This window comes from Zonotrichia leucophrys, chromosome Z (genome assembly GCF_028769735.1).
Source record: "Zonotrichia leucophrys gambelii isolate GWCS_2022_RI chromosome Z, RI_Zleu_2.0, whole genome shotgun sequence".
In the NCBI taxonomy this organism is placed as follows: domain Eukaryota; kingdom Metazoa; phylum Chordata; class Aves; order Passeriformes; family Passerellidae; genus Zonotrichia; species Zonotrichia leucophrys.
Window position 1 is genome coordinate 15505055 of NC_088200.1, and position 17153 is coordinate 15522207.

The 17153-nt window shown below is 33.3% G+C and overlaps 1 protein-coding gene across 1 annotated transcript in view; it reads left to right on the forward strand.

Annotated features, from left to right (window-relative positions):
• The window catches only part of FBXL17 (F-box and leucine rich repeat protein 17), a 275571-nt gene that overhangs the window by 177439 nt on the left and 80979 nt on the right, over window positions 1-17153 (forward strand). The window contains exon 7 of the mRNA XM_064736156.1: window positions 2776-2852. Coding sequence (XP_064592226.1) covers window positions 2776-2852 — 77 coding nt within the window. The remainder of the gene's footprint in view (window positions 1-2775; window positions 2853-17153) is intronic.

Consider the following 17153-nt stretch of genomic DNA (forward strand, 5'->3'; position numbering starts at 1 on the left):
TCTTTGCTGTCATGTTTAGCAAAGATTAAAAGGTAAAAGCAATAAATACACAACTACTCTTATTTTTCCTTATGTTGTAAAGAAGTCAGTTTTCACAAGCAATTATGTATTGTGTGACTGTCTGTAGAGCAGAGGCAAATAAGGCAATATTAAGTGTTTTTCCTGTCTCTGAAGGTTGATGTACATGAGTATGATCTATAGAAAGAGTAATAGAAATTAAAACTGGAATTAGATTGACTTATGCAAGGTATAGAAAGCACACAAAAGCACATAAATTCAATTAAATATTTTAGCTATATATAATTTTTTCTCCAAAGTAGATGTGCCATTACCTCATTCTTCTAGATACTAGATAGTTTTCATATTGTCAAACACATGAAGAAATACAGTATTCAAAGGACCATTTTTTTAGCCTTTTTTCTTTTTATATTTTGGTGGGGTATTTGCCTCTTCAATTGATATAGCTGAAGACGGTGAAGATTTTCTTTTCCTAGTAGGAAAAAAGTGAAGACTATTTAATTTAGACTCCAAGATGTCACTGAGAACAGGACTGGAGTCACTCAAGCCACTTTAAAAAGCTTTAACCGTTAGAGCTGACACTATCTGGAAGTATCAAAGGATACTTTTCTAAGGGCCACACAGTCGAGTGCTTCTGCATTTGTGCAGATAATATAACTTTGACTCTGACTGATTGAAAAGGTGTGCAATTGAAGTTGTAGAGAAAATTAGTTAGTCTTTTATATCATTTTGACTGCTTTGTGATGGTATTTTTAGCCACTGATTGCCATACTTCATTTTTGTTATATTAGTTGTCTCTTAGTGACAACTAACTAGCAAAAATAATTTGAAAACCCTTAGATTCATTTCATATAGTTTACAAAATATTTTTTAGGTTCAGAAATTTTATCCAAGGGTAAGAAGGTTTCATAATATGATCGCTTTACTAAGTGATATATTTGATTATAAAAGTTTCTTTTAACCTCAGTGTCCATTGACTTTTTGATTGTGTTTTGTTTGCTGAAATGCCTAATGAAAATAGCATTAATGAAATACATGATAATGATTTTCCTTTTATTCATATTACTAGTAATAGCAATAAAATCTCATTATTATGAAGTATTTTTCTGGAATTAATAATAAAAATATTTTCTCACAGTTTAGTTATTTTAATAAGCCAGGTAACAAAGATTAGTATGTTCTTCAAAATTGTGTCTGACAGTAACAGAAGAAATTTTTCATGTATAAAGAATGTGTTTAGTGCTCTAAATCTTACCATATTTTAGGAAAATATGTTGTTCTGAGGTTATCTTGTACCAAAAAAGCATAGTCCTGGTGTAAATATTTCTTTTCTTTGTGTATTCATGATGGAAAATAGTCTTTACCTAATGATAAGAATTGCAAAAAATTTCTAAATGTTAGTGTCTCACAATTTTTCAGGGTTGAATGTTTATAGTAGTGTTAAAGAAAGTGTTGTTAAGGTACTCTGTCAGAGATGTGATATTTATGTGTAGTATTTCATTTTCATTGTACTTTTTAGAAGAAGGAATCAGGGAGAGGACAAATGGGTATAAGGGCTGTTGTTTAGTTATTGCTTTATTGTAACCTGTAAGAATTAGGTGGTTGCTTTTAAAGTCTAAAATTGCCAGCATGAACAGTTAAATCAGATTAGGAGATAATCTATTGGAGATGGTAAATGAAAGAAAAAGGTCCCTGAGGATTTAGGGGTATCTTTCAAAAGTATGACAAATAAAGCAATACTTATTTTCTTAGAAATTGGCAAGTAAATTAATTTTTTGTACTGTTCAAGGATTGATTTAAGTGTCAGAGTAAGTGATTGGGTAATTGACCTGAAAATTAAAGTCGAATATATTGGATCAGAAGAAATTCTTACAATTCATCTAGTAAAATACACTTTTTAAAATGTATCTGTGTAGAAAATAGCACAATAGTCATGCTAGCTGTTCTAACAAACAACTGATCTACATTATTAGGATTGAAAATGTATTTTACAATTCTGTGATTACTGAGTGGTAGGTTATACACACTGCACTTGGAAACATAGTATTGTAATATAGGCTTGGTTACAGGTACAGCATAAGCTCCTATTTAATTTCATTAATTAATTCATATTCATTTTCTTTCTTACAAAAATCAAACAGCAAGAATAACATAAAAACCTCCATGTTTCATTGCATATTCTTATGATATGCAATGATATGTTATGATAAGGCAAGTGAATGAGCTGTTTTCTCATCTATACAAGTTCTCCAGCAATGTGTTAGAACACCATGATCGTGTAGCATTTCATGACTTGATGAATGCTGACTCATGCAGTAATCACTGAAGAAATACAAACATGAATTGAAATTACAATTTATTATATTTTGTCCTCATTATAGTGCATTTATAGTTCTTCCCTTAAAGAAAGCTGTCAAAGCTTAAAATTTGCAACAGAAGCTTGCCAAAGTGATAAAGAAATGGGAATTCACATTTGTGTATTTTTCCAAAGTGCTTGTCTGTATACGTTTTGAGAAACTCATATTCAGAAACTTAGGGGAATATCCATATAAAGGGATTCAATTTAAAATAAAGGGATTCAATTTAAAATATTTTTCTGTTATGTAAACATGTAGCCATATTCATTTCCAGTAGAACGTATGGATCCATTTGCAAAATGAAGAAACTGAGATACAGTACGTTTTATCTGTGGATTGTATTCTTGATATTTAAAAGTAATTTACTGCCTAATAACAGTAATTTTACTGTGTCTTTCAGATGTGTGGAGGTGATTGCCAGAGAGGGACGGAACCTGAAAGAACTGTATTTAGTATCCTGTAAGATCACAGACTATGGTATGTAATATACCTGTATCTTTATTTTTTGTGAAGATTGAACTGAAGTTCACAGGGACTGTTATCAAAAGTGTTGGAAATGTAGAGATAAAAATTTTCAAAACCTTTACCCATAAAAATAGGAAATTTATAAAAAGTGTTTGACTTGCTTAAAAATATCTGTGGTTGGGAGTATGAAATTCAGTGTATATATTTGCTGCAAATAATCCTTATAGAATTGGCAATTACTGGGGAGACTGGGTAGCATCCCCTTTGAATAGTCCTGGAGACCAGGAGAACATTTGATAGAAAATCAAAAAATATATATGTGTTTCTAGGTGCTGTAAAAGCATAACTAAGCAAGCAAAAATGTAGATTGGTCACCTGTTGTAAAAAATTTGAATGAGGTTGATGGTCCGTTAAAAATGCTGTTATGGTAAAATAGAGGAGCATCTTATAATTAAATGTCCTCTCTGACAGGCCACATAGAGGGACAGATTTTTTATTTAGAATAGGAAATCTTCTAATGCTTGTTTGGAAAGGCTGCTTTGCTTTTTCAGATAAGATACTGACCTTAAATAAGACATACATTTTTGCCAGAGGGCCAGATTCTCAAATGTCTGTCTCCCACTTACATGCCTAAATTTCAGTAGGATTTACAAACTGTGTATTTGAGATGTTCATTTTAGGCTTGCTGATTTTTTTTTAAACTTCACACTGCTTAGATTTTAATAAAGAATTACTATGTGATAAATTACCATTCCAGTAGTCACAAACTCATTCTTGTATTTTCCTTTTCAAATTCTGCACTTCACGGGGGTTTGTATTGTGCATTCAAGCGTATGTTGTTCTGCAGAGTTCTGCCCACCTTATGTACGGAGTATAGGAAGATGAGGCCACCATGCAGCTGCTGCAGCTGCAGAGCTTTGAGCATGGCAGAGGAGAGGGAATACAGGCCTTTACTGCCCTTTCCTCTGGTCTGCTGTTGTTTGTACTTCCATGGGCAGAACAGGCATTGTCAGACTTGAAAATGGATTCTCTCACCGCTTGTCCGAGATGAATTTCTGAATTTGTGAAATGTCTTGTGGAAATTCAGGGAAGGAAACTGTCTATAGAGCACAAGGTGATAATAATGAAGGTGCTTCTTGTCCCTGCTGAAGGGTGAGAGGAGCAGGACAGGGTCTGAAGGCAGGCCTGTCTCTTCTGTCTTTGTACTGCCGATCTGCAGGCCCTACTCTTGTCCCTTCTGACTCTGACAACACGTGTGGAAAGAGTTATCATGGGCATAATGGAATCCATGTCTTGAGGATCAATAATTTCTCAAACTGATTTCACCCTTCATTCACTACAGTTACTCAGAGGAAAACATGATTTTTCCCAAAAGTAGGGAAACAACTGAAAAACTGAAGCAAAGAAACCTAGGAGAAAGAAAACCTTGCATATGAAAGAATAAAGAGAGAAAAAAGGAAGTGTCCGTAGGCGCATGGAAGGCAGAAGGTGTGTTTCAGAGAATGAATGAGTAGAAAATAATTGTTGCATTTGGGTTATTAGCCCTATCCAAACTCATCTTCTCTTCTGTATACTTAGGCCCATCTGTCACTATCATGTTGTAATCTGCAGTCACTTAGTATCATTGCACTCAGTTACTGGGAATTTGAGAATATTTTCTGTTGATACCGTTGCTACTAAGCTGTACAATTGCTTAAAAATTCAACTATTTTTCCTATTAAGGATCCAGTATAACAGGTGAGATACCGACTGATTTTTGATACATTATTGACTAATTGATTAGCGTGATAATCTTCAGCATGTCTCAGCATGCCAACCTGACAAATAAATTCTGATTTTAATATGAGCTGAAAATGCAAAACAAACCGTAACAAAGTAGAATTTATAAGCATAATTCATGGTTTCTAAGGAAGTCAAGATTTTACCTTAGATTATATATGTGGTATTTAGTGAATGTTTATTAGGTAAACAAGAGTGTTGTAGGGTTGAGCCAGGCATCACCCTTTTCTCATTTATTTTCTGGCAATTGAGTAAAAGATTTTCTCACATTTGCTTTGATTGCTGGTAAGTTAAAAAGTGAGCACCTTACAGTGTTGTGAGCTCTGTTCATTTTTGAACCTCCTTTATCAAAGGATCTGTCTCTCTTCTCAAAGGGAGAAGAGCAGCTGCACTTCGTCAGAGGCTTTTGAGGCCCTCATGTCCTCAGTAGAGGGAATCAGCTGGGGAGCATGTACCTGACTTCTCAGGGAGCCTTTAGGGTGGCGTCCCATGGTCTTGCAAAGACTTAACCACTTATGCAGTTCTTCAGGCTCCATCAGAGAGTGTCTGAGGCTCTGTGAGGCTGTGACTGGGTGAGAGCACGTTGTCCTGTGCAACCATGCTCTGTTTTTGATAATCCTGAGGGTGAAACACAGAGTTGTCCTTGCTTTGATAATTAAAATCTTGACACCAGGTTTGTACAGATGCAGGATTTTGAAAGCCCTCTTTGAAACTGTTCAGTGACAGGTTTTTTATGTTACGAAAGTTAGCAGAATTTTGATGTTTGGTACAAGATCACAATTGCTTAGTAACTCAGCTGGAAAAAAAAAATAATGTAATAATGCTAATTTCCAGGAAAAATTTTAACCATTTGATACAAAAATTTATCAATAATAACTTCAGTAAATAAAGAAAACAATTACAGCAAAAGCTGTTATTGGTATCCTTCAATTAACTCAATAAGGTATGTATGTGTGAGGTAATTTCATGTCCTCTAGAGAAGGCTGTGAAGTGCAATCTTTGCCATTTTATTAATTTCCTTCTTTTGTTTTCCTAATTTCTGCATAGGATAGATAGTATACAAAGCTATACATGGTTTTTTAATGTCATTAGTATTTTTAAAGTGCACTAAAATAACTGCATTTTATTTGGAAGCCTAAAAGATTAAATAAAAACTGCCACACTTTAATAATGTATCCATTGGTGGCATTAATTTCTCTGGCATTTTTCTGACCAGAAAAATACTCTTTGTAGTATACAGAGATATTAGGATTCAAGCAGGAATTGAAGTATGTATACATACTGAGAGCTGTTAACTGATTAGACAAAAAAGCATTCTTTATTTAATGTTACATTCCAAAATGAATTATTTTGTATTTTTGTATACAAAAAAAAAATGTGTTTTGTTTACTTCTGAGATAAATTATGTTATTATATACGTTTTTAGGTCTACTGTAATTTTCTCAAGATGTATTTCTAATTAATGATGTCTGCTGGAGTGTTGCATGCTAGAACATTGACAATTGGTTTAAAAGTTTCTTTACATCCAACACATTTTTAAATGCTAAATAATCACTAGAACACATCTAGACTGTCAGGACAGACTGAATTACTATAATCTTTGAGGTAAACACCTATATGCCCAAGAGCACAGACAGAGTGAAGTTAAAGCTAAACATTAGTTCCTCATGATGTTTCCCCCTTTTGTTAGGCAGTCATGAATTAAGCATGGATTGTCAGTATTATCTTTGAATTTCCTGCCTTTTGTTGATTTGTGTCACAACCTTAACTTTACTTAAACATAGCGGTTTTTGTATTTAAGCTTTTCCTAAGAGCTGGTAAGGAAGCGGGATTTTCTCAGCTGTGGGGAGACTGTGTGTCAAATGAATTAGGTTGATGTGAAGATGCAGAGTGGTGAGCTAGAGCGGCAAGCACACAAAGAATTGTGTAACTGTCTCTTCAATTTTACGCTCTAGTTCTGGGTTTTATTGATATCCTTAGTGCTGGGAATTTGTTTTAAGTAAATTATTACTTATCAAGTTTGTAATAGTCCAGAATGCTATGCACTCTGAAACACAAAAGTGAGATTTTTTGTTCAAAGATGAAAAGATTCAATGAAATTAGCCTGTGAAACAGGAGTAGATGTTTTAAGGGTCTTGCAGTAATGCTAAGTGTATATTTACTAAGAATTGCTTTACACATTCTTTTCAGTAGTGAAAGATAAAAGTCTAATGCTTTACTTCCACTTTAGAAAAGCAGTCAGACCAGTGTTTCCTCTCTAGGTGCAGAAAATAATTTCAAGCTTTAAATGGTAGACTTCCACTAACAAGAGCACAGGGGAGGGAAAAAGGCAAATCCAAACACCACCACTCCAAAAAATAGACTCCTAAAGAAAGTTTGAAAGTTTCAAAGAAACTTTCTTTGAAAGTTTCAAAGAAACTTTGAAAAATGTTTGAAAAGAAGTGTTCAAATCCAGCGCTTTGTGCAGCTGTGCCTTGTAAAATCACTGAAGAACTTTCCGAAGAAACAAAGTGCCTAAATAGTTATTACTAAGAGTGTGGTTAGCAGAGTGTGGGGAATAAATTTATTTCACAGTGTTGCCTGTTGAGTAACCTGCAGAAGATGACAGTTAACGTCATAGTTGTATTGTAGAATTTCCATTACCTAGTAGATCTAGATTTTGCATAACTTAAAAAAATTTCTATTTCTAGCTGAAAAGAAATTGCACAAAGCTTTTCAGAAGAAATGCTTGGCACAAGGAGCTGAGATGAACTGTGGTCTTTTGCTGAAAACTCTAGGATTCTGAGTATTAAAAAAGAGCTCTCTAGATATGTAGCCTTTTTCTTTTCTAAAATTCCTTTTTCATATTGCCTGTTTTCAACATTTAATGATGCATTTAGTATCTGTGAAGACACATGGGGTTTTTTTAAGGATTTTTCTTCTGCTGAGGGTGTTTGCTGAAGCAGAAAAATGAGTTTCAACAAACCATAATGGAATTATATAGTTTTTATATTAAAATGTTATAGATAAGGCATAGCTGTTACAAGTAGAAGTCTGGAGGAATAAGATAGCATTTATACTGAATCAAGTCCAATTGTCACAAGAAAAAAACATAAGTGTAACTTGCACTTATTTTTCATAACTGGATTATGGATGCTTTTCTCAGAAGTGAGATACCACTAACAATGTTAAAGTAGTTTCCCTAGATACTATTAAATTCTAATGTTTAAATACTTAGGATACATAAGCTTTGTATTTTAAAATAAAATATTTTAATTATCAAGGGATCAGGCTGTCTTACTGGGAGTTTCTTGCATTTTCTTTCCAATATTTAGCATTTGTCATGTAAATCATAAAATATAAGCATAGTGTGGGTATTTTCCCAAAAAAGAATGTTTACCATCTGCTTCTCACTTGTATTAGCAAATCTGTCTAAAGCTTGATCTCACGAAAACTTTCTTAATATTAGCTTTTTTGAATCTAGTTTTAAAACACTGTTCTTCTGTGCAAAGTAACTCAGAAGGCAAGTGCATTTTTGGGGAGATAAGAGCAGCATTATGGATAGACAGAATAGAATAGGTGGTGAATACATTTCTGAGTTTTAAATATTTCATCCTATTAAGTTCTCTCATTCCTCTTCTGTGTGTGGTTCTTTCTCTTTTTCACTCTTTTAGTGATGCAATGAGAGCAAGCAGTGATCACACTGACAACCATGTTTATGCTTGTAGGTAAATGTACAGATAATTTTTTAAGGATCAGGGCCTCTGTTACCTCCTTTAGTGGTGTTGTGTGTGTTATGTGTGTATGTATGTTTGTTCTTCTATAAAATGGTGGTAATATATTACAGTACATAGTCGTATCTAACTACTATATATATATATATCTATGTCAATATATACACACATATATGTTGCTTTCTTATAAACTTTAATCTCTTTCTTTTCACAACAACATTTTCTCTTTAGTTATTCAGAAACCTGAATTCACTGAAGTAAGTCAGCCAGATTGTTGATGTTTAGCGCCAAATTTTGAGGTTCTTTTTTGTTTTTAGTATTCTTTTTCAGTGCAAAGGTTGCAACTTTAACTCCAGTAGAGACTGTAAGGATTAAATTAGCCGAAGAGTAAGTAGGTGGCAAGTAATCTGTACCTGCTTGTATGTATTAATGGTACCTCCTTTCACAAAATCTAGCAGCTAGTGAAGGGGTTTTATTTGCTTTTGGCATTAAAATGTTCATTTTTTTCTGAATCCTTAAGCAAATATTTCCATAGAAACCGTGGTAATTATGAGGATCACTGAAAGCTTATTCTGGAAGTAGAGATGAGTTTCAGAGTTTTATGTAGTTTAACAAACCAACAGTATCTATTATAACATGCTGCCTCTTCCTCCATTATAATGGCATTACTGTTTGTGTTGGAGTATGTAGGGAGAAGTTGGGGTTTTTTCAGATGCTTCAAAACCTCTGAAAATTTCCCTTCAGCTAGGATGAAAAATTACAGTGTAAAGCTTTGGTAAGGACATTTCAAAGCTTGTTTGGTTTTATATTTATTCTTGTTTTAGTTTGGAGTAGTTGCTTGCAGATATTGAGACCTAATTTTGTTTCCATAGGGGATCCTGTTGACATTGAAACCAAGAGACTTGTTAATGTGAGGAAAGATAGCTGTGTATTGATGTATTTTGGGAATGAAACCATATCAGAGGACATCTTTTTTCAGTTTGGTTCAGAACTTTTAGGAATGTTCAGGAGTGAATACAAAACTTTAGTCACCTGTCTGTGGAAATCATTAATAAGGAAAAGTTGAATTAAAACTTTATATAAAGTAATCCCTGAAGCAGAAAAGAGCTCTTGAACAATCTTGTCAGCACCATATATAATTCATAACTATCAAAACCCCAAATTTTCTTTTTGTGTAAGTTTTATCAGTATTCCCAATGTCACAAAAATGGCATGCAGTTTTCTTTAGAAGCTGATTTGAGATACCACTGTGCATCTTCAAGACCCATACAGTGAAATAAATTACTGCAATAGCATATTTCTCAAATAATAGACAGTTGCAAATCCTTTGTCCTATGGTACATAATAAAGGATTTTCTGTATGAGCAATGAGATGAGACAAACTTCCAAACTCTTTTTTGTCATCCTGGAAGGTGGGTTGTCCCCCTTAACCTGTACCCTTAAAATAATGTGGTATAATAGCCAGATGGAGAAAGCTGGATATAGATGCACTTTTGAATTGTCAAGATGAACAGAGCAGAAGCCTATGATTTGTACTCAGTTTGTTTCCAGTTGCTTGTTCTGACTGTGGAAAACAGAGATGCGTTGTGCTTCAGGTTTGATTTGTCTTGTAGAGAGACTCACAGGTACTATTATTTTAATTTAAGCTTTTCTGTGGGAAACCTAGTGCTTTGCATTGTTATTTTCAAGTCTTTGGTGAAAAATTTGGGCAGCAGTTTATCAGTCATAATAAAAACTTTAATTTTGTGCTGTTTTATCACCAGAGATAAGTGCTTAAGTTAATCTTAGGATAAATGCACCTCATTTCTGAATTCCAAGACACATATTTCTGATACAACAAAAATTGAAATTGCCACAACCGCTTCATGTACTAACAGATATACATTTTCATGTTCTTGCTTTTTTTAATGTGTTAGGAGACTTTAATATAATACCAGACTTCCATTTAACTCAAGATCTGGCTTCTGTTCTCTGGTGTTAGTTGTATTTTCTTTTTTTTTGTGTGATCTAAAAAAGTAACATACAGCTTTATTCCCCCAGTGCCCGTGTTAACCCCTGTATAACAGCCAGTGTGCTGGGTGCCTCTCCAGTGAGCTATCACACAGCAGAAATAATATACCTTGCCTTTGGAGCTTGAGACTTTGCATTAAAGTGCAAATAAATGATTACATGTAAATTATGCAATTGCGATCATATTATGAACAGTAGGGTCATTGTTGTTGGTTTGGTTTTTTTTTTAAATTTTGATTTTGCCCCTACAAAGACTACCAACAAAATGTATTGTCATTTTTTACTTTCATTTCAAACAGTATCTGTTATGTCACGCTGCAAGGAAGAATACCAGTTCTAACAGAACATTTGATTTGCACTCAGTGCTAGATTTACTTAACAAAAACAATTGTGAAACTTTATTTAGCATACATTTATCTCTGGCTTGGATAGAAAAATTTAATTTAAATATTTAAAACATGTAATATTTTCTGATAAACCCCAGTTACAATTTACATTAACACACTGTTGCTATAATCCAGTTTTATATTTAGTTCATTGTACTTCTGAACTTCTTTAAAATTTGCACCTAAACCACAATATTTGTTGAGCAGCTATTAGCAATGTACTTTTAAAAATCCATACATTTGCTACATTTAAAATTATTAATATAAACATAGTATTAGTCTCAAAGGGGATTATTCAACACTCCTTCTCATAATTCTAAATTTTAAAACAGTATTTGTATTTTTCTCTGAGAGAAACAGAACCCAAAAAGAAAGAAGAAAAAAAATTACCAAGTCTTTTTCCATTCAATGGGTTATGATACAAAAGTGTTGTTGATATATGTGATCATACAAGTAGAGAGTTGGACCATATTTTAAAAGGACTGATCGTTTGCAGTTGCAATTTATTTCTCCTAAATTCTAGAAGCCAGTTTTATGATCTCCCCTTTTTGCTGCACTTTAAAATATATTTTAAAAATTACATTTAAAACTTAGTGTGTTTCTAACAGTGTTGTCTAAATAAAAGTTACTGTTTTCTTCAGCTAGCATCTGAAAGGGAGAAGCTCATTGATAGTTCTTAAACATAAAAACTGTTGTTTAAACTTAACAAGTAATGAAGTTGTTTCATCATAATTGCTCAAACTAAGTTAAATCTTAAAAAGCATTAATTTCTTGGTGGAAGACTTTCCTTTCCACATTCTGTTTTGTACATTCTCTTGGTGTGTTGGATTCCAGTATTACTCAAATTAGTCAAGAAAAATTTAATTTTCACTGTAATCTATCTGCCTACCTTGAAAAATTCAAATAAAGTGCTTTGTAGACCTACCATGAGTGGAGTTATTTTGAATGCCTACATTAAAAAAAAAAAAAATCTTGTAATGATTTCTGTAGTCTTCTGTAGTAGGATTTCGCTAAGGGAATTAATACCTAGAAAAGGGGTTTTTCTTTAAATGGATGAAAAAATAGTGGCTAAGACATTGGTGTAGTTGACTAGAATAAAAAGGAAACTAAATTCCTATTGCAACAGCAATATTATAAATACTGGTTTAGAGCTTTATTTTTTAATTTTAAAAAATTAAATGTTTAATCTAAACAGTTCAGTGCCTGAATGTTTTTAACAATTGGAAGGAGAATATGTATACAAATTCTAATTTTACTACATATCCTCCTTTTGACATATTTCTGAGGTCTCACTGTGAATATGCATTAATAGATCTGTTATGTATAAGTATTGGATCTGCCAAATGCCGAAATATCAAGTAGTACAGACTGGATCATTCTTAATTCATATTAGTTTGAAACATGAATTACAACTCAACAGCAAAATATGTAATAAAAAAATTTAATAACGTGGGTTTTTATCAACTTGTCTAAGAGTTGAGGATGCATCCAAAAAACTTTAAAATTTATTTAGTGAAATGTAATGGGTGGTACTTCCCCTCTGCATTCCTGTAATTGAGATTCTGGGTTAGCTTTATTATGACAAAAGTATTTGATTTTTACGTCTGTAATGAATTATACAAAGAGCTTCATGCTGTCTTTGTAGGCTGTAAACTCTTGAGAGAATAGAACTGAGTGTAGAAACTGTTCTGTTAGCAGTGGAGAGAATGTGATTCACTTCATAAATAATCAAGTAATCATTGTCCTTTCAAAAATTAATAAACTGACATAAAAATTATGTTTTGGTCAACTTGAAATATTTGAAGAGTTTTCTATAAAAAATTCGTCTCAAAGTAGCATTTAAATTATGTATTTTAGTTTCTCATAAGTAAAGTGGGATCATTTTAGCTTTCGAAATGTCAAGTATCTTTCCCGAACACTCAGACAGCAAGATTGCTTTATTTGCAGTTCTCTTTGGCTTGGTGCCCTCATTCCTTAATTTTAGCTATGCATACTGAACGATATTTCTTCTAATTACAAGATGCCTAATACAGAAGAGTAGGAAAATATGTCCAGAAATGTAATATGGAATATTGTTAGCACAAAGAGAAATAAATAAATATGGTTAAAGAGAATTCTTGAATAGTGTAAGAAAACAATTGTTATAAATCTGAAACTCTAAAAAATGTGTGTAAGTGAAATATATTCCATGATGTCAACCAGTTTAGATACTTTTAAAAAGACTACAAATATGGGAATGTTTAAATGTTATTATCTAGGCATAATAATCCAGAGTACAAATTTAGCAATATTTTCAGTTATCTGAAGACATTAGTCCTTTTTTATTTTTTTTGGAGAGAAGAGGTATGCTGGTCAATGTTTGGTTGTAGTTTTTTAAACTCTTTATAACAGAATGTGTGCTATATATGATGCAACTCAATTATTTTTGTGAACTCAGGAGCTCTAGGAACATGGTAATTTTGCTATATATGGATATTAGAATGAAGATAATTTTTTTCATACTACCAAACTTTGAAAGCGCTGAAATTATAGATTGCATTTTGTGTAAATTATTTTAATATGAAGATATAGTAAAAACATCTCTCTCTGCTTCAAATATGAAATCAAGTATGTTCCTTGATTAAATCTGTATGTCTACATAACTAATAATTGTCTAGTGTTGAATTTACGCTTAAAAATGTGTGTTCTCTCAAACAGTTAATTAATTAAATAATCTTGTTTTATGAGTATTTTAATTAATTCATCTTAAACAGGAGTATTTTCTCAATTTCATTGAAAAAAATTGCTGTCCTGAAGTTTAGTGAGCAACCAGTAAACAAAAAAAGTCAAGTATGAAATCATCATTGTTTATTGTTTGTAAAGGTTTCTCAAATGTCTAGGTCTTGCATTAGAGCATTAGCCACACTGTTAATTTGATACAATCAATGAACCATTGAAATTTTGATTGAAGGAGACCTGTGTTGACCTGCAGGCACGCAGGGTGGGGATGTCACCACTCCTTAATCAGGTCCACTCTCTGTGGCTCTGCCTGGACATTACTTAAAGACCTCCAGGGACAGAGGCTCCACCGTGGGCCTCTGGATATTTCATCAGCGCTTCATTTACACTGCTAAAGACTTTTGTTTTTTCCCCTCTAATGTCCAGCCTGAATCTCACTTGCTACACTGCGGTCATTGACCTTGTGACATCTTGTGGTAAGCTGTGAGTCAGATTTGACTCCATCCTTTTTATAACCACCCATTCAACTCAGAACTTACCACGGTATTGTATTTGTGGGGAAAAATGTGTTATTTTTGCATGTGAAACAAACTGAAACTTAAAAAAAAAATATTATTAACAAGTGTTACCAAATAAGAATAACTGTCTATTTCTTGGTTAGTAATCCAATGACTCCACCTATTAGGAACTTTTAATACTGCATATTTATCATACTGAATTTTTCCTTAGGCCTCGAGCATTGTGTTTCACCATTACATTTTAACTTATTATTTAGAGAAAAAAATACATGCCTTGTGAATGAATTATATTTGTTTTCTTTTTGCAGTTAACATTGAAATTTCATTAAAAATCAGTGACAGTGTTATGTTGCCTACAGCTTTGCTTTAGACCAATGAGGGGATATTGGGGAAAAAAAGTAAAACCTCTTTCTGGCTATTTGGATATTTCTACATTTTCATGTTGGTAAAACATGATTTTTTACCTTTCATTTTGTTTTGAAATCGGGCACAATGAAGAAAACTCATTAATATTTGAGCAGCAATAAGTGCTCTATCATCCTAACCTGCCAGTTTTGCTGGTACCATCTCTGTTATGAAAAGCAGAATCAAGGAGACTGTAACATTTAACTGTGGCTGCCTAATAAGAGGATAATGTAGCATAATTAACTATAACCAGTTGCTGGTCTGGTGCACCAAATCCCAAATTATGTGCGTTGTACACCTCGTATGTTCCTCTAACCTTTCATCTGAATCTCTGCTATTTCCCTAAAAGCATAGGTTTGTACCTTTTTTACCAGTGAAGTGGAAAACACCAGTAGAATGTAACCTTTATGGTTAGTCTGTACTTGCCTCTTTTTCATTTCTTTCACCACCATTAAACTTTGTTATCTGACTTGGTGTACCAGTTTTTCTTGATTGATGTTTAAGAGGGACGGAAGTACTCTAAGCAATTGGAGGCTGTTTTCAAACCCTTGGGGAGTTGTAGTCATAACTAATGATGTCCTAAAGTGGTCCTGCTATATCTACATTTTAGAGACTCAGACAGAGGAACCTGAAACTGCTAACTGCAAACATGGTATCCTTCAATATTTTGAATAGGCCAGGCAAAATGATGACGCTATAAATGAAAAGGTATTTAAAGCTGTGTTTTTCACAAAAAAATGAGCTCAGAAACATATTTTAAATTTTGCTGCCTGTTCTTTGCTTTGTGCATTTTAGTTACGTCACATTAATGAGTCAGAATTGTGGTGGGGGTGTGTTTTGTGTTGGGCTTGGTGATGCTGGAGCCTACAAGTAGTTCTTTGAGGCCATGTACTATAATGACTGATGAGGGACTTCTTTTATTTGTGCCCACTTGGGACTGTTCCTGTATATGCCAAGAAAGTGGAAAAACATGTTGATATGGAATTTCAATGAAAAAGACCCACTTTATTTAGGGGATACTTTTGGCAGCTGTGAAATAGTACCTACTTGATCAAAATCTTGAAGTCTCCATTTTTTACTGGTAAATCCCTGAAGTGAGGCTTGTGTATGTTACTGAAAGAAGACAGAACACCCACTAATTTCACTTTGGCTACCTAGATGATTTCTTTTGTTTCTTATCTGTAGTTTAAGGGCATATCAGTTCTTCTTTTTCCTAGATGTAGTTCAACAATTCTATGTAAACAGAACTTGATTATTCTACTGTGCTGTGTTCTTGTCATATAATTAAAGGAGGAGGATTAAGAAACCATTCTGATCAAATGTAACTGCTAAGAAAAAAGAAGGAAAGAAGAAATCTATTTTGTCTTTTAATCAATAAATATACAAGTACACTTTAATAGAAACTGCAAACTGAAAGAAACCTAATTCACTGAGGTTACTACTCCCTCTGCAATCTATATTTTCTTACAAGCTATGATTTATGACCAGTGAGGTTTTGCACAGGTTTTATAAAATCGACTGAAGAAACACTGGTTTTGTGTATATATTTGTGTATATATACACAATACCTTTTTGTGATCTTATGTAGAGGGGTTTGCCATCAGCCATGTGTTTGCAGATATATTTGGTTATCAAGGCGTGCACATGCAGGTACAAACTTGCATGAACACCTTGGATTATGTTTGTTTCTTATGTAGTCATAATTGAAGAAAGGCCTTTAGAGTGCAGACATAGCACACATCTTACAAGCGTGTCTTTAAGTGAAAGGAAAAGGATTAGTCAGCAGTATAAATAATTTTTTTTTTTTGCATATTTGACTTCTAATGCAGCTGAACATTTCATAAGTCAGATACAGTACTGGTAAATTTTGCATGCATTCCTGTTATTTTTAATCAAAATAAAAAGGTCAACAATGTAGTCTTCCTAGTAAAATAAAGTACAATTTGATTACTTTCTGCTAATGCATATTACAATTTAATTTGATTTTTAGGAAGAGGGAGGTCTCTAATGGAAAGGAAATGGACTGTATAAATTAGGTGTACCCTCTTACATTTACCTCTGTTCATGCAATTTTAAATACTGTTGCTAGTGCCAAACAAAAGACATAACAACGTTTGAATTGTAAACAACATTGAGCACACACATGAAATGCACAAAACCTTTTTCAAATTTACAAAGTGCCTGAATCTCCTCACTGAGACATCTACCCAAAATCTACAATTATTTATTGTAAAAATAAATAAAAATTAAAGCTCACTCTGAAACCTGTGCAGTCTGAAGATACAACTTGCAACCTGTCCCACAAGAACAGAGTTCTACAGCTCATGGAGATGTATTAATTATATGGATCTTATGGAAAGATTGTTTCAGATAAAATACAGAAACTGTGTAATACTTTTTTAACATGTGTACACAAAACTCTTTCTTTAGGTGAGTGAAATTACCAAGCCACACATCTCTGCTCCATTCTTCATGTAAGATGCTTATGATGCTCTAATCATCAAAGTTGCAACTTTGTGTATTGTCACTCTTCCGATTACCAGAGATTCCAGTACTAGAGATTTTGCAGCACCTTGCAGTTTGCAGATAAAAAGTCCATAATCTTGAATCAGGATTTAACAAAGCAGCATTTGTGTAGTTCCTATGGGAAGTGGCTTAGAACTGCTCACAGAAGTTAAGCTTATTACTGTACTTGATAATGGAGCGACTGACAGGTCTTTTGTTGAATGAGAGTAGGTGCACATCAGATTGTGAAAGATGGAAAACCTTGCTGATTTTTTGTTG